This window comes from Carassius auratus, chromosome 22 (genome assembly GCF_003368295.1).
Source record: "Carassius auratus strain Wakin chromosome 22, ASM336829v1, whole genome shotgun sequence".
NCBI lineage: Eukaryota > Metazoa > Chordata > Actinopteri > Cypriniformes > Cyprinidae > Carassius > Carassius auratus.
In genome coordinates, this window is record NC_039264.1 from 7042851 (window position 1) to 7066447 (window position 23597).

The window sequence follows — 23597 nt, forward strand, 5'->3', positions numbered from 1 at the left end:
GAAGACGGCCTTCTCTACCCCAAGTGGCACCGGCCACGTTCCAATGGTTGATAGACGTCCTCCTCCAGCCGCATCAAGCGTATGTGGCGGCCTACCTCGACGACGTTGTCATTCTTTTGGAGACTTGGGAGGACCATCTGGACTGGCTGCGGAGGGTGCTGACGGAACTACGCCGGGCTGGCCTGACCGCCAACCCCCTGGAAGTGTCATCTGGTCCTCACCGAAGCGAAGTACCTGGGGTACCAGGTGGGTCACGTCCTCATTAAACCACAAGAGAAGAAGGTGGCAGCTATCCTATCCCACCTCCAAGATGCAGGTACGGGCCTTTTTTGGGTTCCGGGGTTCCACGGGATAAAGGCAGCCCTCACGATGGAGCCGGTCCTCCAAGCCCCCGATTTCAACCGCCCCTTCCTGCTTCAGATGGACGCATCCGACACCGGGTGATATTCATAAGCTGAAAGCTGACCCCTGCGGAACAACGATACGCCACGGTGGACAGGGAAGCGTTGGCTGTCAAGTGGGCAGTCCTGGAGCTCAGGTATTACCTCCTCTGCCGCCACTTCACCCTCATAACTGACCACGCTCCCCTAGAGTGGATAGCCCGGGCCAAGGAGACGCCGCCACCTGGGGGGAACTGTGGGCAGACGCTGCTGCTGCCACTGCCTCGGGGGAACTGTGGGCGCACGGCGTCGCTGCCTCTGGAGCTCTCTGAGAGGCCACCGCCACCTTGGGGAATCGTGAACAGCCACCGCCACCTCGGGGGACTCATGAGTGGCCACTGCTGTCGCTTTGTGGAAGCTGAAAGCAAACCCCTCCGCCTCAGAGGGAACATCCTGGGTAGGCTTCCCAATACTGATAGCCGAGTCACTCACCTGCAAAACCAGGTTGATATAGTGCTCCGGAGTCTCCTTCGGGGTGCCAGAATGGCAAAAGGGACCTCAAGGCCTCGGCTAGGCCTCCTCAGAAGCACACCATAAGGCAGGTCCTCTCCGTAGCCGACAACTGAGCCACCCCCACAAAGTCCCTGGCGTAAACCTTGATGGCCCGATCTCCCTGGTGGACATCGAGAAACCTCCCTGCTGGACTGATGTTTGCTGGCTGTATTCTGTCACGGCGCGGTAGGACGCGCAGAGGAAGAAACAGGGTCTGGGTCCAAATGCAGGGAAATTATCTTTTAATTATAAACAGGAACAAAAAGGCCAACACGGCAAAAACAAAACAGAAACAAAACACCGGGAACAAGAGTGGATGCAGCCGACACGAAGACACAAAATCAGCAACCACAGCATACACAAACAATGAATAATACAGCCAGACAGAGTGGTGTGTGAGACGAGAATATATAGTCCATGACAATTAGCAACAGCTGTGTGTGTGTGTGTGATTGAGCAAGAGAGAAACACAGGTGTAGCAACTTGCATCAAAGGGGAAGCATGAAAATGGTGTGTGTGATGAATGTGATGTTTTTAAAACAGTTGAGCATGTGCTTTTTACATGTATAGTGAATATTAAAGATCAGTGTAAGAGTCTTTTCAGCAATACTGTATAAAGAACAGGCCAGTGAGCGTTGTGGACCTTCTGGGGAAGGGTTTGAGTGAAAGTCAAATATATAAGGTGGTTTGAACATTTTTAGAGCTTACATATTCATCACCTATGTGCGCAAGATAAACAGTAGATGGCGCCCAGCAAACAGGGGGCAAACGTCCACTTAGGTCCGCAGTACGTCCGCTTTATAATGGTCATGGACGGACATCGAGGACGTCCGTATTTGGTCTTCTTTTTGACATTCGCTGGAGGACGTTCGGAGGACATTCGTCCGAGACTGTGAACGTCCCTGTTTCCTCCCTCATCTGCCATTTCCATTCCAACACTTGAAAAATCCAGTCCTTTATCTTCAGACCTGACCAGTGTTGGGCAGTATAGTTACATGTAACTAAATTGAGTAATTTAATTGCAAAATAAATGTAGCTGTAATCTGTTACAGTTGCTGAAAAAAAGTGTAATTAAATTACAGTTACTTATGAAAATATTAATGATTACAAAGGGAGTTACATTTTAATATTTTCTCACATATACATATTTAAAATATGAGACACCAATGTTTCAGGAGTTGACACAGAATATGACACATGCTTATTCAATGACTGTTTTATTTCCTATTTTGGTTTATGTATATAATTATTTTTTTTTTTTAGATTAACTGCCTTTTTTTCCAAGGCATTGTTAGATGCCAGTGTTTCCTGTCATAGCTATGCAAAGATGGCAGACCCTGCCTGCTTTAAATGATTCAAAATAATCGAATTTTGAAAACAATATAAATATTACATTTTAAATAAGGTAATTTGTAATCTGTAATTTATTACATTTCCAAAGTAACCTTCCCAACACTGGACCTGAAACCTTGCAACTCAGACAAAGAGAGTTGACAAACTAAAATATAATCCCATATTGGATTTTAAAGGGTTTCATTCCCTAAAGCAAAATCTAAAAAAAAAAAAAAAAAAAAAAAAAAAAATGCAAAATGAAGAAAGAAAGAAAAAAGGAAAGAAGGAAAGAAAGAAAGATATATATATATATATATATATATATATATATATATATATATATATATATATATATATATACATTTTTTATTTATTTATTTATTTATTTTTTTTGATTTGCAGATTGATATTATTACTTTTTTTTACTGTATAGATATGAATACTTTGTCAAATAAAGTTAATGTTAAATTAATAATTTTCATTTCTGGAAAAAGAAAATAGTAACTTCTGTAATGAAAAATGTCATTAAATCAGGAGTCTGTTTTCAGCATTTAAACATCAAAATCATGATACCTTTCAATAATATAATTGAACATATGATACAATCAGGTTTATGCATTAATGAAGAAAATAAGGTTACATCCCAGGAGTTTTACAAGAATGAGTGATGGATGCATGAAGGAAAACATGAAGAAAAAAAGTGGAAAATAACACAGGTAAGAGAAATAAATGATTTATTTTCATTTACGTATTAAACTATTGGTTAGCCAACAAGAAAAATTATTTAGGAAATATATTATTTTAGTTATTGTATTTAAGACTGCTAACTCAGTGTAGAACGTTTCTGTACATAAATGTAGGCACTGTGGCAGTAGTAATGCAATATTTAGAAAATGTACTCTTGATACTCAAGTACTTTTAAAAACAAATACTTCAGTACTTTTACGTAGACATGACTGTAGTACTTTTACTTTTACTTGAGTAAAATTTAGCAAGGGGTATCTGTACTTTTACTCAAGTAATGGGGCTGTATACTCTGTCCGCCTCTGATAAAATCATAACACTACTGAATGTGTTCATTTTGTTGTTTAAGGTTAGAAGACAATGGGAAGAATTGCCATCGACTAACCACAGCTGACACCCAGAGACAAGCGGACACACCATCCACCAAAACACATACACACACAGACACACACACACACACACACACACATGAAAAGAGTACTGCAATTTTACGATTGTTCAGTTAAAATAAACGTATTCTACTTCATACATTATTCTACTTTGATTAGCCTAAAAGTACAAAAATGACATTCAGAGGATATAAAGCATAAGTCCCCTAAACGTCCCGAATGTCTGCTGCACGTCCTGTGAACGTCCCCGTGAATGTCCGGGGGACTTCTTCGCGAACGTCCGTTCGACGTAAAGCGGACCCTACACGTTGACGTCCGGGGGACGTTCGCAGAGGCCATTTAGGGGACGTCCTGGGGACCTTTTTTGCTGGGCGTAATGTGAACGGCCATTGAACAGAAAAAAAGAAAAAGAAGCAGCATTTTCTCCATTTATTTTATAAAATCAACATACTTTTTATTATTATTATTTTAGTTTTGAAAATGAAAAATCTATTAATTTGCCTGTCGATTTTGTCCTACTATGGTAAGACATTTAAATGTTAAATCCTTTCCCACCTATAATTACTTTATATTCAATTTTTTATGTTTTTTGTATTTTGTATTCGCTGCATGTTTTGATTAAATTTGTAGATATTTATTTGCTATAATGGTATAGGCCAATGATGCGTGTCGCACTTACAAATGTTAGTTTCAGTTTCATTCTCGTCACACGGAAACTAGTAAAAATATCGAAAATGGGGTCCCGGTTGGTGCTCAGGTCAAGTGAATTTTGTAATATTATTGCATTTTTAACTGCGTCACGTTTTATAATGCCAAAAGGAGAAAACTTCCGTTGTCTTTAGTCTTGAGAAGCTTGCTCTTAGGACTGGTTGCATGTAGCACACCACTGTAACAGCTAAACACTTCACAAAACCTGGATACAAATGCCAAAGAATGCTAAAACACTGGGTCAGGGCAGATTATAGTTTTTTAGAGAACCGTATTTCGTTAGACCGGATCTCCACGTCAGATAATATTACGATCCAGCCCGGGATGCCAGATCCCGTCAGAAAATATCAGTTTGTTGAGTAACATATCAACTAGCCAGCAGTGCTGTTAATATGCAATCCCTGTAAACAGAAAGTCTTGTCTGGTATCCAGAAATGCCCAAAACAAGTGTTTAACAATCTTCTGTCAGTCACAGAGAAAAGCCAGAGAAGAGCAGAAGCAGGAGACGAAGTGATGATGGTTAAAAGTGATTAAATAGTGATAAATGAAGAAGTAAATAACAATTAATAACAAATCATATGACTATCTAATTATTATAAAATTAGCATGTGAATAAATTATTATAAATTACAAAAAAAGAAAAAGAAAATAAAAACACAATACACACAATTTGCACTTGTGGATCTAATTTATAAATTGCGTTGTTGGCAGAGGTAGCGGTGATACAGTCCAAATAAATCCCTCAAGAATTTTTAATTTGATTGATTTTATGAAACATTTAGCTATTCTACTAACTTATCATAATACAAATATTTAGACTACATTATAAGTCATCTAGAGTTAATTTGGTACCCATATCCTACTTTATAATGATGGTCATCACAGGCAAATCCATATTCTCATATATGTGGATAATGATGATGATGATGATAATGGTAATAATAAACATATTTTTTTCAGAGGAAGTTAAACTATTTTCACGTAGGCTATTGTACATGCACTTTTTTGTACATGTACATTTGTAAAGAAGAGAAACATTGTTTGGAAATTATCAATGACCCTAGTAATGAGGGTCTTATGGTTCTTTGTTTCTAAGCTTTACAGCAAATTTTGAGGAAGTGATGAGCAAGGTTTCTGCGGCCTTCACCAAATTTACATTTACATTAAGTAATTTAGCAGACACTTTTATCCAAAGCGACTTACAAATGAGGACAATGGAAGCAATCAAAAACAACGAAAAGAGCAATGATATATAAGTGCTATAACAAGTCTCAGTTAGGTTAACACAGTACACGTAGCATGGGCTTTTAAATAATATAATAAATAAAAAGAAAACATAGAATAGAAATAGAATAGAGCAAGCTAGTGTTAGAGTTTTTGTAAATATAATTGTATAATAAATGAAAGGAAAATAGATAGAATACAAAAATTTATTTATTTATTTATTTATTTTGTCCTATTATGCCAATACCACATATTTCCCTTTTAGAAAAGTTATAAATTAAAGGCAAAACAGAAGAATGTAAAAGGCTGTTGGCTCATAACAATACCTCAATAAATCAATAGCTGAAACCATTAAAAAGCACAACACAATTGATACAATTCTGTGCTTAGATGAACAGTTACAATCTAAGCATAACTTTGTGCAGACTGATGTTATTAAAACAGTGTTGATCTTTTATAAACAATTTGATTATAAGCACATTAATTATGTTAGAATATGCCCTGATGGTGTGATCTCTGTATGCAGTCATGCCCACAAATATTGGCACCCTTGGCAAATATGATCAAAAAAGGCTGTGAAAATTCATCTGCATTGTTAATCCTTTTGATGTTTTATTTGAAAAATTCACAAGAATGTATCCTTTAATTGGATAATAAGAATTTAAAACGGAGGGGAAATATCATTATGAAATTAATGTTTTTCTCAAATACTCATTGGACACAATTATTGGCACCCCTAGAAATTCTTATGAGTAAAATATCTCTGAAGTATATTCCCATTCATATTCACAATTTTGAGCACTCCAGCATGATTATAAACATGAAATTATCCAGCCATTGCTTCCTGTTTCACATAAATATAAAGTGGAGGGAAAACAAAGCCCAAATGCCCTTAATCATCCATCACAATCAGAAAAACCAAAGAATATATTTCTGATGTGCAGCAAAAGATGATTGAGTGGCTTTAAGAAAAGAGCTAGAGCAGTGACAATTCCCATTTCCACCATCAGGACAATAATTAAGAATTTCCAATCAACAGAAAATGTTAGAAAACTGCCTGGAAGAGGTTGTGTGTCTATATCGTCCTAATGCATGGTGAGGAGGTCAGTTTGAGTGGCTAAAGACTCTCCAAGGATCACAGCTGGAGAATTGCAGAAAATAGTTGAGTTTCTGGTTCAGAAAACCTTTAAAAAAACTGTCAAACAGAACCTACATCAACACATGTTGTTCGGGAGGGTTTCAAGAAAAATTCTCCTAGCTCATCCAAAAACAAACTAAAGCATATTCAGTTATCAGACACGACTGGAACTTCAAATGGGACTGGCTTCTATGACCAGATGAAACTAAAAATGAGCTTTTTAGCAGTAAACACTCAAGATGGGTTTGGTGAAAACAGGGATAAAAAGTACCCCATGTGTACAATGAAATATACAGCTGTATTTTTGATGTTGTGGGCCTATATTTCTGCTGGAGGTCCTGGACATCTTGTTTAGATACATGGCATCATGGATTCTATCAAATACCAACAGATAAAAAATCAAAAAGTGACTGACTCTGTTAGAAATCTTATAATGGACCATGTTTGGATCATTCAACCGTACAATAATCCAAACACAAACCTCAAAAACAACACCGAAATGGATCACTGAGCTCAAAACCAAGCTTCTGCTATAGCCATTCCAGTCCTCTGACCTGAACCCTACAGAAAATGAGAGGAGTAAACTGAAGAGGAGAAAGCTGGGAATCTGAAGGGTCTGGAGTGATTCTGGATGAATGAATGGTCTCTGATCTCTTGTCAGGTGTTCTCTAACCTCATCAGGCATTATAGGAGACAGTTTTGAGCTGTTTAAACTGGCAAATGGAGGTTTAAAAAATAATTCAATAAAAGGGTGTCCTTAATTGTGGCCAATGTGTATTAGAGAAAAACATTTATTTCATAATGATATTTCCCCCCATTTTAAATTCTTATTATCCAATGAAAGGATACATTTTTGTGAAATTTTCAAATAAAACATCAAAAGGATTAACAATGCAGATTAATTTTCACAGCCTTATTTGATCATATTTGCCAAGGATGCCAATATTTGTGGGCATGACTGTAGGTGATTGTTGTTGTATTTCTAATAAAACAAACAACAAACAAACACAAATCTTCATTAAACTAAAACTGAATGAAGTGTGAATTGTGCAGTCCACCTTTATCACACGATTGTAGCCTGTGGCTGATGGCCTACAAGTGAGATCTGTCCATCTTGACTGCTCTTAATTCACTCCTCTGCAGATGACTGCTCTCAGCTTTTCAAATCAGACTTTTGATTGACTGGCTGATATTTATCATTCTGTCCTTTCTTAAGTCCCGCCCCTTTGAAACTTCTGTTTTGAAGTGTGTGAAGTGTGTGTATAACACACACCAGTAGCACTGGAGAGTGGCCTGCAAAGGAACATCTCATTGGTTTTACTGAACGAGTGTGTAATTAGTGTAATATTCATCATGAAGACAAGAAAATAGTTGGTTGCATGAATTCAAAAATGTATGTATAGAGAAAGAGGATCAAATATGAATCAGTGTGTTGAATGATGTGTGTTATAGAAATATATATTAAAATATTTATTTATGTAGAAAAAATATTTCACTGCATTTTTATTTTGTGTTTTTGTTTGGCTTATGATTGTCTGTTAATTTCTTCTTCAGGTTCATCTGGAGTTGTTGCAGATGATAGGTCAACATTTCTGACGGAAGGAGATTCAGTCACTCTAAACACTGGTGTTAAAATAAACCAACAAGATGTCGTCTTATGGTATTTTAATAACTCTCGCATTGCTGTAATCGCTGGAGATCTGAGTTTTATCTGTACTGATGTTCAGTGTAAGAATGGCACCGAGAGATTCAGAAACAGACTGAAGCTGGATCATCAGACTGGATCTCTGACCATCATGAACATCACAAACACAGACTCTGGACTTTATATGCTACAGTTCAGCAGCGGCAGCCGCAATACAACATTCTATAGATTTGCTGATATTGGTGAGTCATTTAATAAATGTTAATAGGGAGATAATACATGTTTTAAGTACATCATTTATATGTTTTTCCACTTACCTGTATATTCACATAAATAATTAAGTTTTAACAGTTAGTTTTGCAGTTGTGCTCTGAAACAATGACAGTGTCTCATCGTATAATATCTGCTGTCAGCTTCTCTTAGATGAGTATTTAATGTAAAATCAGTATGTAAAATGTGTTTTGTAAGTGTAAAACTTGGATAAATGTTGTTTGTCAGATTCAAAGTCAAGAAAGATTTGTACATTTGCATTCATGTTTAAAGTTCTCTCAGGTTATGCAGGTTTTTTTCATCAGCAGAGATCCTCCAGCAGATTTTGGTTTGTGTTTCAGATGTTCCTGCTGCTCGACGAGATGAAATGAAGACCAAGTCTGTAGTGGAGGGAGAACCTGTCACTTTACATCCTGGTGTAACAAAAACCCCAAATGTTGTGATGACGTGGTATTGTAATGAGACTCTCATCGCCGAAATCACGGGAGATCAGAGTAAGATCTGTTCAGATGTTCAGTGTAAAGAGAGATTCAGAGACAGACTGAAGCTGGATCATCAGACTGGATCTCTGACCATCACAAACACCAGAAACACAGACTCTGGAGAATATAAACTACAGATCAGGAGCAGTAGATTCACCAACATCCCTATCACCAGTTTGAAGAGCTTCATCATTTCTATCACTGGTATAATTCACAGTATACACAGTACAATTCTATGCATTTCAATGCTTTTTAAAACACATTTCCATGTTTTATATCAATCCTAGAGAGCTTTGACCCAATAGCAGCTTTTCCATTGATGGGCCAGTGCTAGCCAGTGCTTAAAACGGCCCGGGCGGGGCTAATAGCCCCAATGCAGGACTTTTACTTGTATCAGAGTATTTTTACAGTGTGGTATTAGTGCTTTATACATTATTAGGTAAAGGATTTTAATACTTCGTCCACAACAATATTTAATGAGGTTATGAGCTTATAATATAGCAGTGTTTATTTGGGTAATCCAGAATCATAAATCCAGCCATGCAAAGGTCAAAATCCAGGTAATCAGTCCAAAACAAGAAACATAAACCAGGGAACACGAAAAGCAGGGTGACATTAAACAAGGACTCCATGACAATGACAGAAACAAACCGGGTATATATAGACAGGTGCAAACAATAAAAGAGGGAACAGCTGAGTGCAATTAACAGGTGTGCAATTGACAGTGATGAGTCCAGACAAAGGCTTGTGTGAAATGCAGTTCCTGTAGTGGGGTGACTATATGGGGAAGTGAGACCTCTAGCGGACACCCAGGGATACATAAACCAGACACTGTGACAGAAATAGTGATATATGAAGAAAAAAATAACAATTAATATAACAATTTCACTGCATTTTTTTGTTATGTTTTTGTTTGGTTTATGATTGTCTGTTAATTTCTTCTTCAGGTTCATCTGGAGTTGTTGCAGATGATAGGTCAACATTTCTGACGGAAGGAGATTCAGTCACTCTAAACACTGGTGTTAAAATAAACCAACAAGATGTCGTCTTATGGTATTTTAATAACTCTCGCATTGCTGTAATCGCTGGAGATCTGAGTTTTATCTGTACTGATGTTCAGTGTAAGAATGGCACCGAGAGATTCAGAAACAGACTGAAGCTGGATCATCAGACTGGATCTCTGACCATCATGAACATCACAAACACAGACTCTGGACTTTATATGCTACAGTTCAGCAGCGGCAGCCGCAATACAACATTCTATAGATTTGCTGATATTGGTGAGTCATTTAATAAATGTTAATAGGGAGATAATACATGTTTTAAGTACATCATTTATATGTTTTTCCACTTACCTGTATATTCTCATAAATAATTAAGATTTAACAGTTAGTTTTGCAGTTGTGCTCTGAAACAATGACAGTGTCTCATCATATAATATCTGCTGTCAGCTTCTCTTAGATGAGTATTTAATTTAAAATCAGTATGTAAAATGTGTTTTGTAAGTGTAAAACTTGGATAAATGTTGTTTGTCAGATTCAAAGTCAAGAAAGTTTTGTACAATTGCATTCATGTTTAAAGTCTCTCAGGTTATGCAGGTTTTTTCATCAGCAGAGATCCTCCAGCAGATTTTGGTTTGTGTTTCAGATGTTCCTGCTGCTCGACGAGATGAAATGAAGACCAAGTCTGTAGTGGAGGGGGAATCTTTCACTTTACATCCTGGTGTAACAAAAACCCCAAATGTCGTGATGACGTGGTATTGTAATGAGACTCTCATCGCCGAAATCACTGGAGATCAGAGTAAGATCTGTTCAGATGTTGAGTGTAAAGAGAGATTCAGAGACAGACTGAAGCTGGATCAGACTGGATCTCTGACCATCACAAACACCAGAACCACAGACTCTGGTGAATATAAACTACAGATCAGGAGCAGCAGATTCTCCACCATCCCTATCACCAGTTTGAAGAGCTTCAGAATTTATATCACTGGTACACATAATTCTATGCATTTCAGAGCTTTTTCAAATACATTTCCATGTTTTATATCAATCCAAGAGAGCTTTGACCTAATAGCAGCTTTTCCATTATTGGGCCAGTGCTAGCCAGTGCTTAAAACGGCCCAGGCGGGGCTAATAGCCTCGGACCTGTAGCACCGAGGCCAAAACAGCGTTGCGTTTCCTCCATCGGGCCAGGCTGCACATCACTAAAACCCACCCTTTATACACCTCTCAGGAACAACGTCATACAACTCCATTACACCAACAAAGATAAGTTATCAGAAAACTAATAAGAAATAAGTCACTGGAACTAACATGATCACAAATCGAACATGATAAAATATGCCATTTGTTTGCATGCTTTGTTAAATATTTAAATCCAAAAGCATCAATGTTTTACTATAATAAGTCATACATTGATCATGATCAATTAATTTATCATAATTGAAAATGTCATACATAAATATAGTGGTATGAACATAGCCTGCTTATTCAGTCGATTCTGTTTCTGTCTATTTGTAGTCTCAGTAGCCTATGTACATCACATTTAGAAATAATTATAATTTCTATATATTTATGCAAGCTCCCGAACAAAAATAAATTATTATTTTATTTTCATGACATAGGCTACGCCAAGCTAAGCTCTCCAGACGAGACTATGACAGATAAAATATGTTTTATAGGTGTTATAATAGGTTTATATAGGTGTTATAGCAGTTATCTTTCTGAAATGATCTACGGTGCTGACGCTCTTCAGACGCGGAGAAACTCTACCTTTAGTTCATAAACACTCCTCTAGCCCCAGCCCTCGAAGTCCTCGACCCCGAGGACAAAGTCTCTTAATCTGACTGGGGTCTCCTCTGCCTCCTTGGACACCCCCTGGGGAGTGTGTTTGCTTGGCTTTCCGGTAATGATTCCTCTGAGCCCTGTAAACAATCACCCTAAGGGGCGTTGGACAGCGATGTCACCTGCTGGCCGCTACTAGCCATATCAGCTGAGCCGATAACCCTCTCTGACCCCCTTGGATTCCCAGCGTTTTGTGACAGAAGTACTGTGCTGCCCTGCTGTGTTGCACCGCCCTGGTAAGTAGCCAGCCTATCTCGATGCAGTACCCCTTTGCGCCCCCTAGGAGGCAACTGTACACGATACACAACCTCCCCCAGTTTTTCCAATACTGAGCATGGTCCCACCCAGTGGTTGTCCAGTTTCGGGCACCTCCCTTTTTTCCTCACTGGGTTGTAAACCCAAACTAGCTGCCCCACCCCAAAAACGCGACCCCCGGGCATGCAAGTCATAAGCCTTTTTTTGCCGCATACTTTTACTCATATATAAGTCACTAAATGACCTAGGACCGAAATATATTGCAGATATGATCACTGAATATAAGCCTAACTGACCACTCAGATCACCAGGATTGAGTCAGTTAGAAATACCACAAAACAAGGGGAGTCCGCCTTTAGTTACTATGCCGCCCGCAGTTGGAATCAGCTTCAAGAAGTGATCAGATGTGCTAAAACACTAGTCTTTTAAATCTAGACTTAACACCCATCTGTTTAGCTGTGACTTTATTGAATGAGCTTTATTGAATGAGCATTGTGCAATGTCCGAACTTGATTGCACTATATTTTCACTTTTTTTTCTTTTTTTTATGTAAAATCATTTTCTAACTGTTTTAAATTTATTTTAAATAAGTAAATTTTTAAATAATTGTACAAGTTTTAAAATTGCTTGCTTTATTCTCGTTATTATTTTTCTTCATTATTATTTTACTTTATTTTATGTAAAGCACTTTAAATTACCATTGTGTACGAAATGTGCCTTGATCACTATGGATACTCTGGGGAGCCCCAAACCTACTAAACATGCCCTCTACCAAGGCGTTGGCAACAGTCTCAGACTCCTGGTCAAGCGGCACAAAGGCCTCAGGACATTTTGTAAAGTAATCCATAGCAGTCAAAACAAAGCAATTCCCCATCTTGGTGATAGGAAATGGCCCCATGATGTACACCCCATCCCGCTGCATCGGCTCCTCCAGTGGAAACTGCTGTAGCTAGGCCCTAAACTGACCCTGAGGCCCTTTCTGTGCAGTACAAAGATCACAGCGCCTTGCAGAAGTTCTCCACATCCCCCCTCAGCCATCCTCAGTAGAAGGCCTGACGTAGACGTCGAAGTGTCTTTGTCACCCCAAAATGGCCTGATCCAGCAGAGCCATGCATGACCTTTAACACTGCTTCTTGCATGTCCCGAGGCACCACGACCTGCCATCTCTTTTGCATTACCATGCCGATGCCCATCACGATGTGTTACAGTGAACTCATAACTCTGCAGTTCCTCCAGCCAACAAGCCACCTGGCCTCTCTGGTTCCTTAAACGTCATCAGCCACTGCAAGGAGGCATGGTCAGAGCGTATGGTGAAATGCAGATCACACAGGTAGTACTAAAAATGGCAGCCAACAGCTCTTGCCGTGTGACACAATATCTCCTTTTAGATTTGCTGAGCATCTTGCTGAAATGGGACACTACTCTCTCTCCATCTGGCCATGCCTGGGATAAGACTGCTCCTATTCCGACCCCACTTGCGTCCGTGTCCAAAACGAAGGGCAGTTGGGGGTCAGGAGGTGCCAGGATGGGTGCACGCACCAGGGCTTGTTTCAGAGTACTGAAAGCATTTTGACAGCTCTCCGTCTAGACAAAGCACTGATCCTTCTTCATGAACTTATATAAAGGAGCAGCGATACAGGAAAAACCCAGCACAAATTTCCTGTAATAGGATGCCAAACCCAGGAAGCTTTTTAACTCCCTTTGGCTCACTGGAACAGGCCACTCCTGTAAGGCACTCACTTTGTCCTCCACAGTGCCGATCCCTTCACTGCCTATCCGTTGCCCCAAGAAGGTCACCTCTCTGCCCAACAGTCTGCATTTATCGGGATGTAACTTCAGACCTGCCCATCTGATCTTCTCCATCACTGCCCTCAATGCTGTGATAGGGGAAGTCGTGGCCTAATGGTTAGAGGGTTGGACTCCTAATCGAAGGGTTGTGAGTTCTAGTCTCGGGCCAGACGGAATTGTGGGTGGGGGTAGTGCATGAACAGCTCTCTCTCCACCTTCAATACCATGACTTAGGTGCCCTTGAGCAAGGCATCGAACCCCCAACTGCTCCCCGGGCGCCGCAGCATAAATGGCTGCCCACTGCTCCGGGTGTGTGCTCACAGTGTATGTGTGTGTGTTCACTGCTCTGTGTGTGTGCATTTCGGATGGGTTAAATGCAGAGCACAAATTCTGAGTATGGGTCACCATACTTGGCTGAATGTCACTTCACTTTCACTTTCACTTTCACTTTAGCTGATTGGAATGAGCTTCCATGTGCCAGGATATCATCCAAAATTACTAGACACTGGTGCCGTGGAATGCCCTCCAGTACCCTCTCTATTAAGCATTCAAATGTGGCTGGTGCATTGCAAAGACTGAAATAGAGGACTTTAAAATGCAACAGACCTCTACCCATGCAGAAAGCCATCTTTGGTTGAGCTTCTGGCATTAGCGGCACCTGCCAGTACCCACACCTGTACCAGTACCCAAGTCTAATGATGAAATCCAACTAGAGCCACGCGGGGAAGAGGGTATGAGTCTCTCCGTGTCACTGCGTTGAGGATCCGGTAATCAACCAACAAACCCCCCCCCCCCCCCCCTTTTTTCCAGGACCATGACTACTGGTGATGCCCAGGGGCTCTCAGAAGCTTCTATTATGCCAGCGCGCTGCATCTTCACCAACACCTGCTCTGCTGCCTCCTGCCATCCTAAGAGCATGCGTCTCGGTCACTGACGTATGGGTGCCGCGCCCCCTGTGTTGATATTGTGTTGTACCAGGGAAGTTTGACCCAGATCCCCTTCATCACAGACAAAACAGTCATGGAACTCCAGTAACAGCTCCCACAACTGTTCTTGTTGTTGCATGTCCAACTCGCTGGCGCTTCTCTCCATTATTTCTCGCAGCACTCCCATTGTTTCACCGTCTCTCCCAGAAGCAGACCCAGGCCATGTGTGTAGTAACAGGGGCTCCTGCAGGGATGCACTGGGTGGCACTGTGCAGCACGGGTCATCCTTGTCATCTAGGTGACATGCCCAAAACCCAACCGCAAGTCCATCAGTGTGACAAACTCCTGGTGGCCTCATTTTTACCACATGTCGATTGCCAAAACTCAACATGGCCTTGGACAGGTCTAACTGACAGCCATGATCCCTCAAAAAATCCAATCCCAGGATAAAGCTGTCCTGCACATTAGCCACCCACACTGGATGCTGCATGTTCATGCCCCCGCAGTCAGTGTTAACAGACCCTTCCCTCTCATTGGTGCCAGCTCACCGGTTACTTTGTGTAGCTGAACTGCTCTGTCTTCCAGCTGTGTTCCATCTGGCACCACATCAGGACGAACCACAGTAACTGTAGACCCTGTGTCAACTAGGGCGTTGCATTCAATGCCATCAATGCAAATAGGGATATGGCAAAAATCTGATATGGCTGCTCTGCCCACCACAACCACCCCATGTTCTTTAGTTCCATTATTCATTGTGGGACAGTCTGTCTGTTCTGGTGACGAGCGGGACATGGGCCTGGGGGTCTGCAGCGTCCCGCCTACTGCGCCTCCTTCCTGTTTCCTGAATTCTTAGTCAGTGTAGGGCATTCCTTAACCAGATGTCCCGGCTGACCACAATCCCAGCAAAGACGGGTCTGTGTCTGCTGCCTGGGTGGAGGCGACGCCAACCCCCAAATCATCTCTGTAATCTCATTCAGCCACTCAGGTTTTGGAGATCCTATATCACCCCCTCCAGCTGCCCTGATGGTGGGGGAGAGGCCAATTGCTGACCCTTGCATTGCTGCTTCAACTGCCGTTTCTCTCTCCAGTGCCAACTCCAAGGCCTCTGCCAAATCACGTGGGCATGCAACCTGTGTATGTTTGCGCAGCTCTGCTGGAGAAAGAGCTCTAATGAACTGATCGAGGGCCAGTTTGCTCTGCACTGGTGGAATATGTGCATAATGCAGTTCCTGTAGTGGGGTGACTATATGGGGAAGTGAGACCTCTAGCGGACACCCAGGGATACATAAACCAGACACTGTGACAGAAATAGTGATATATGAAGAAAAAAATAACAATTAATATAACAATTTCACTGCATTTTTCTGTTATTTTTTTGTTTGGTTTATGATTGTCTGTTAATTTCTTCTTCAGGTTCATCTGGAGTTGTTGCAGATGATAGGTCAACATTTCTGACGGAAGGAGATTCAGTCACTCTAAACACTGGTGTTAAAATAAACCAACAAGATGTCGTCTTATGGTATTTTAATAACTCTCGCATTGCTGTAATCGCTGGAGATCTGAGTTTTATCTGTACTGATGTTCAGTGTAAGAATGGCACCGAGAGATTCAGAAACAGACTGAAGCTGGATCATCAGACTGGATCTCTGACCATCATGAACATCACAAACACAGACTCTGGACTTTATATGCTACAGTTCAGCAGCGGCAGCAGCAATACAACATTCTATACATTTGCTGATATTGGTGAGTCATTTAATAAATGTTAATAGGGAGATTATATATGTTTTAAGTACATCATTTATATGTTTTTCCACTTACCTGTATATTCTCATAAATAATTAAGATTTAACAGTTAGTTTTGCAGTTGTGCTCTGAAACAATGACAGTGTCTCATCATATAATAAACTTGGATAAATGTTGTTTGTCAGATTCAAAGTCAAGAAAGATTTGTACAATTGCATTCATGTTTAAAGTTCTCTCAGGTTATGCAGGTTTTTTTCATCAGCAGAGATCCTCCAGCAGATGTTGGTTTGTGTTTCAGATGTTCCTGCTGCTCGACGAGATGAAAAGAAGACCAAGTCTGTAGTGGAGGGGGAATCTGTCACTTTACATCCTGGTGTAACAACAACCCCAAATGTCGTGATGACGTGGTATTGTAATGAGACTCTCATCGCCGAAATCACGGGAGATCAGAGTAAGATCTGTTCAGATGTTCAGTGTAAAGAGAGATTCAGAGACAGACTGAAGCTGGATCATCAGACTGGATCTCTGACCATCACAAACACCAGAAACACAGACTCTGGAGAATATAAACTACAGATCAGGAGCAGTAGATTCACCAACATCCCTATCACCAGTTTGAAGAGCTTCATCATTTCTATCACTGGTATAATTCACAGTATACACAGTACAATTCTATGCATTTCAATGCTTTTTAAAACACATTTCCATGTTTTATATCAATCCTAGAGAGCTTTGACCCAATAGCAGCTTTTCCATTGATGGGCCAGTGCTAGCCAGTGCTTAAAACGGCCCGGGCGGGGCTAATAGCCCCAATGCAGGACTTTTACTTGTATCAGAGTATTTTTACAGTGTGGTATTAGTGCTTTATACATTATTAGGTAAAGGATTTTAATACTTCGTCCACAACAATATTTAATGAGGTTATGAGCTTATAATATAGCAGTGTTTATTTGGGTAATCCAGAATCATAAATCCAGCCATGCAAAGGTCAAAATCCAGGTAATCAGTCCAAAACAAGAAACATAAACCAGGGAACACGAAAAGCAGGGTGACATTAAACAAGGACTCCATGACAATGACAGAAACAAACCGGGTATATATAGACAGGTGCAAACAATAAAAGAGGGAACAGCTGAGTGCAATTAACAGGTGTGCAATTGACAGTGATGAGTCCAGACAAAGGCTTGTGTGAAATGCAGTTCCTCTAGTGGGGTGACTATATGGGGAAGTGAGACCTCTAGCGGACACCCAGGGATACATAAACCAGACACTGTGACAGAAATAGTGATATATGAAGGAAAAAATAACAATTAATATAACAATTTCACTGCATTTTTTTGTTATGTTTTTGTTTGGTTTATGATTGTCTGTTAATTTCTTCTTCAGGTTCATCTGGAGTTGTTGCAGATGATAGGTCAACATTTCTGACGGAAGGAGATTCAGTCACTCTAAACACTGGTGTTAAAATAAACCAACAAGATGTCGTCTTATGGTATTTTAATAACTCTCGCATTGCTGTAATCGCTGGAGATCTGAGTTTTATCTGTACTGATGTTCAGTGTAAGAATGGCACCGAGAGATTCAGAAACAGACTGAAGCTGGATCATCAGACTGGATCTCTGACCATCATGAACATCACAAACACAGACTCTGGACTTTATATGCTACAGTTCAGCAGCGGCAGCAGCAATACAACATTCTATAGATTTGCTGATATTGGTGAGTCATTTAATAAATGTTAATAGGGAGATAATACATGTTTTAAGTACATCATTTATATGTTTTTCCACTTACCTGTATATTCACATAAATAATTAAGATTTAACAGTTAGTTTTGCAGTTGTGCTCTGAAACAATGACAGTGTCTCATCATATAATATCTGCTGTCAGCTTCTCTTAGATGAGTATTTAATTTAAAATCAGTATGTAAAATGTGTTTTGTAAGTGTAAAACTTGGATAAATGTTGTTTGTCAGATTCAAAGTCAAGAAAGTTTTGTACAATTGCATTCATGTTTAAAGTTCTCTCAGGTTATGCAGGTTTTTTCATCAGCAGAGATCCTCCAGCAGATTTTGGTTTGTGTTTCAGATGTTCCTGCTGCTCGACGAGATGAAATGAAGACCAAGTCTGTAGTGGAGGGGGAATCTTTCACTTTACATCCTGGTGTAACAAAAACCCCAAATGTCGTGATGACGTGGTATTGTAATGAGACTCTCATCGCCGAAATCACGGGAGATCAGAGTAAGATCTGTTCAGATGTTCAGTGTAAAGAGAGATTCAGAGACAGACTGAAGCTGGATCAGACTGGATCTCTGACCATCACAAACACCAGAACCACAGACTCTGGTGAATATAAACTACAGATCAGGAGCAGTAGATTCACCAACATCCCTATCACCAGTTTGAAGAGCTTCAGAATTTATATCACTGGTACACATAATTCTATGCATTTCAGAGCTTTTTCAAATACATTTCCATGTTTTATATCAATCCAAGAGAGCTTTGACCTAATAGCAGCTTTTCCATTATTGGGCCAGTGCTAGCCAGTGCTTAAAACGGGCCAGGCGGGGCTAATAGCCTCGGACCTGTAGCACCGAGGCCAAAACAGCGTTGCGTTTCCTCCATCGGGCCAGGCTGCACATCACTAAAACCCACCCTTTATACACCTCTCAGGAACAACGTCATACAACTCCATTACACCAACAAAGATAAGTTATCAGAAAACTAATAAGAAATAAGTCACTGGAACTAACATGATCACAAAACGAACATGATAAAATATGCCATTTGTTTGCATGCTTTGTTAAATATTTAAATCCAAAAGCATCAATGTTTTACTATAATAAGTCATACATTGATCATGATCAATTAATTTATCATAATTGAAAATGTCATACATAAATATAGTGGTATGAACATAGCCTGCTTATTCAGTCGATTCTGTTTCTGTCTATTTGTAGTCTCAGTAGCCTATGTACATCACATTTAGAAATAATTATAATTTCTATATATTTATACAAGCTCCCGAAACAAAAATAAATTATTATTTTATTTTCATGACATAGGCTACGCCGAGCTAAGCTCTCCAGACGAGACTATGACAGATAAAATATGTTTTATAGGTGTTATAATAGGTTTATATAGGTGTTATAGCAGTTATCTTTCTGAAATGATCTACGGTGCTGACGCTCTTCAGACGCGGAGAAACTCTACCTTTAGTTCATAAACACTCCTCTAGCCCCAGCCCTCGAAGTCCTCGACCCCGAGGACAAAGTCTCTTAATCTGACTGGGGTCTCCTCTGCCTCCTTGGACACCCCCTGGGGAGTGTGTTTGCTTGGCTTTCCGGTAATGATTCCTCTGAGCCCTGTAAACAATCACCCTAAGGGGCGTTGGACAGCGATGTCACCTGCTGGCCGCTACTAGCCATATCAGCTGAGCCGATAACCCTCTCTGACCCCCTTGGATTCCCAGCGTTTTGTGACAGAAGTACTGTGCTGCCCTGCTGTGTTGCACCGCCCTGGTAAGTAGCCAGCCTATCTCGATGCAGTACCCCTTTGCGCCCCCTAGGAGGCAACTGTACACGATACACAACCTCCCCCAGTTTTTCCAATACTGAGCATGGTCCCACCCAGTGGTTGTCCAGTTTCGGGCACCTCCCTTTTTTCCTCACTGGGTTGTAAACCCAAACTAGCTGCCCCACCCCAAAAATGCAAGTCATAAGCCTTTTTTTGCCGCATACTTTTACTCGTATATAAGTCACTAAATGACCTAGGACCGAAATATATTGCAGATATGATCACTGAATATAAGCCTAACTGACCACTCAGATCACCAGGATTGAGTCAGTTAGAAATACCACAAAACAAGGGGAGTCCGCCTTTAGTTACTATGCCGCCCGCAGTTGGAATCAGCTTCAAGAAGTGATCAGATGTGCTAAAACACTAGTCTTTTAAATCTAGACTTAACACCCATCTGTTTAGCTGTGACTTTATTGAATGAGCTTTATTGAATGAGCATTGTGCAATGTCCGAACTGATTGCACTATATTTTCACTTTTTTTTCTTTTTTTTATGTAAAATCATTTTCTAACTGTTTTAAATTTATTTTAAATAAGTAAATTTTTAAATAATTGTACAAGTTTTAAAATTGCTTGCTTTATTCTCGTTATTATTTTTCTTCATTATTATTTTACTTTATTTTATGTAAAGCACTTTAAATTACCATTGTGTACGAAATGTGCCTTGATCACTATGGATACTCTGGGGAGCCCCAAACCTACTAAACATGCCCTCTACCAAGGCGTTGGCAACAGTCTCAGACTCCTGGTCAAGCGGCACAAAGGCCTCAGGACATTTTGTAAAGTAATCCATAGCAGTCAAAACAAAGCAATTCCCCATCTTGGTGATAGGAAATGGCCCCATGATGTACACCCCATCCCGCTGCATCGGCTCCTCCAGTGGAAACTGCTGTAGCTAGGCCCTAAACTGACCCTGAGGCCCTTTCTGTGCAGTACAAAGATCACAGCGCCTTGCAGAAGTTCTCCACATCCCCCCTCAGCCATCCTCAGTAGAAGGCCTGACGTAGACGTCGAAGTGTCTTTGTCACCCCAAAATGGCCTGATCCAGCAGAGCCATGCATGACCTTTAACACTGCTTCTTGCATGTCCCGAGGCACCACGACCTGCCATCTCTTTTGCATTACCATGCCGATGCCCATCACGATGTGTTACAGTGAACTCATAACTCTGCAGTTCCTCCAGCCAACAAGCCACCTGGCCTCTCTGGTTCCTTAAACGTCATCAGCCACTGCAAGGAGGCATGGTCAGAGCGTATGGTGAAATGCAGATCACACAGGTAGTACTAAAAATGGCAGCCAACAGCTCTTGCCGTGTGACACAATATCTCCTTTTAGATTTGCTGAGCATCTTGCTGAAATGGGACACTACTCTCTCTCCATCTGGCCATGCCTGGGATAAGACTGCTCCTATTCCAACCCCACTTGCGTCCGTGTCCAAAACGAAGGGCAGTTGGGGGTCAGGAGGTGCCAGGATGGGTGCACGCACCAGGGCTTGTTTCAGAGTACTGAAAGCATTTTGACAGCTCTCCGTCTAGACAAAGCACTGATCCTTCTTCATGAACTTATATAAAGGAGCAGCGATACAGGAAAAACCCAGCACAAATTTCCTGTAATAGGATGCCAAACCCAGGAAGCTTTTTAACTCCCTTTGGCTCACTGGAACAGGCCACTCCTGTAAGGCACTCACTTTGTCCTCCACAGTGCCGATCCCTTCACTGCCTATCCGTTGCCCCAAGAAGGTCACCTCTCTGCCCAACAGTCTGCATTTATCGGGATGTAACTTCAGACCTGCCCATCTGATCTTCTCCATCACTGCCCTCAATGCTGTGATAGCTGATTGGAATGAGCTTCCATGTGCCAGGATATCATCCAAAATTACTAGACACTGGTGCCGTGGAATGCCCTCCAGTACCCTCTCTATTAAGCATTCAAATGTGGCTGGTGCATTGCAAAGACTGAAATAGAGGACTTTAAAATGCAACAGACCTCTACCCATGCAGAAAGCCATCTTTGGTTGAGCTTCTGGCATTAGCGGCACCTGCCAGTACCCACACCTGTACCAGTACCCAAGTCTAATGATGAAATCCAACTAGAGCCACGCGGGGAAGAGGGTATGAGTCTCTCCGTGTCACTGCGTTGAGGATCCGGTAATCAACCAACAAACCCCCCCCCCCCCCTTTTTTCCAGGACCATGACTACTGGTGATGCCCAGGGGCTCTCAGAAGCTTCTATTATGCCAGCGCGCTGCATCTACACCAACACCTGCTCTGCTGCCTCCTGCCATCCTAAGAGCATGCGTCTCGGTCACTGACGTATGGGTGCCGCGCCCCCTGTGTTGATATTGTGTTGTACCAGGGAAGTTTGACCCAGATCCCCTTCATCACAGACAAAACAGTCATGGAACTCCAGTAACAGCTCCCACAACTGTTCTTGTTGTTGCATGTCCAACTCGCTGGCGCTTCTCTGCATTATTTCTCGCAGCACTCCCATTGTTTCACCGTCTCTCCCAGAAGCAGACCCAGGCCATGTGTGTAGTAACAGGGGCTCCTGCAGGGATGCACTGGGTGGCACTGTGCAGCACGGGTCATCCTTGTCATCTAGGTGACATGCCCAAAACCCAACCGCAAGTCCATCAGTGTGACAAACTCCTGGTGGCCTCATTTTTACCACATGTCGATTGCCAAAACTCAACATGGCCTTGGACAGGTCTAACTGACAGCCATGATCCCTCAAAAAATCCAATCCCAGGATAAAGCTGTCCTGCACATTAGCCACCCACACTGGATGCTGCATGTTCATGCCCCCGCAGTCAGTGTTAACAGACCCTTCCCTCTCATTGGTGCCAGCTCACCGGTTACTTTGTGTAGCTGAACTGCTCTGTCTTCCAGCTGTGTTCCATCTGGCACCACATCAGGACGAACCACAGTAACTGTAGACCCTGTGTCAACTAGGGCGTTGCATTCAATGCCATCAATGCAAATAGGGATATGGCAAAAATCTGATATGGCTGCTCTGCCCACCACAACCACCCCATGTTCTTTAGTTCCATTATTCATTGTGGGACAGTCTGTCTGTTCTGGTGACGAGCGGGACATGGGCCTGGGGGTCTGCAGCGTCCCGCCTACTGCGCCTCCTTCCTGTTTCCTGAATTCTTAGTCAGTGTAGGGCATTCCTTAACCAGATGTCCCGGCTGACCACAATCCCAGCAAAGACGGGTCTGTGTCTGCTGCCTGGGTGGAGGCGACGCCAACCCCCAAATCATCTCTGTAATCTCATTCAGCCACTCAGGTTTTGGAGATCCTATATCACCCCCTCCAGCTGCCCTGATGGTGGGGGAGAGGCCAATTGCTGACCCTTGCATTGCTGCTTCAACTGCCGTTTCTCTCTCCAGTGCCAACTCCAAGGCCTCTGCCAAATCACGTGGGCGTGCAACCTGTGTATGTTTGCGCAGCTCTGCTGGAGAAAGAGCTCTAATGAACTGATCGAGGGCCAGTTTGCTCTGCACTGGTGGAATATGTGCATAATGCAGTTCCTGTAGTGGGGTGACTATATGGGGAAGTGAGACCTCTAGCGGACACCCAGGGATACATAAACCAGAC

The 23597-nt window shown here is 41.6% G+C and overlaps 1 protein-coding gene across 1 annotated transcript; it reads left to right on the forward strand.

Moving 5' to 3' along the window:
* The first annotated feature begins 767 nt into the window (after positions 1–767).
* LOC113040794 (uncharacterized) lies at positions 768–13865 on the forward strand. Its single transcript, XM_026199045.1, has 5 exons — positions 768–837; positions 8022–8321; positions 8691–9068; positions 10512–10664; positions 13717–13865. The coding sequence occupies exons 1-5, from the start codon at positions 768–770 to the stop codon at positions 13863–13865; spliced, it is 1050 nt and encodes a 349-aa protein (XP_026054830.1).
* The last annotated feature ends 9732 nt before the right edge of the window (positions 13866–23597 follow it).

Coding starts and splice junctions, on each gene's coding strand:
- LOC113040794 (XM_026199045.1), top strand. CDS start 768: ATGAGTGGCCACTGCTGTCGCTTTGTGGAAGCTGAAAGCAAACCCCTC. Junction 838..8,021: donor CCTCAGAGGGAACATCCTGG/GTAGGCTTCCCA, acceptor TTTCTTCTTCAG/GTTCATCTGGAGTTGTTGCA. Junction 10,665..13,716: donor CGAAATCACTGGAGATCAGA/GTAAGATCTGTT, acceptor TGTCCTCCACAG/TGCCGATCCCTTCACTGCCT.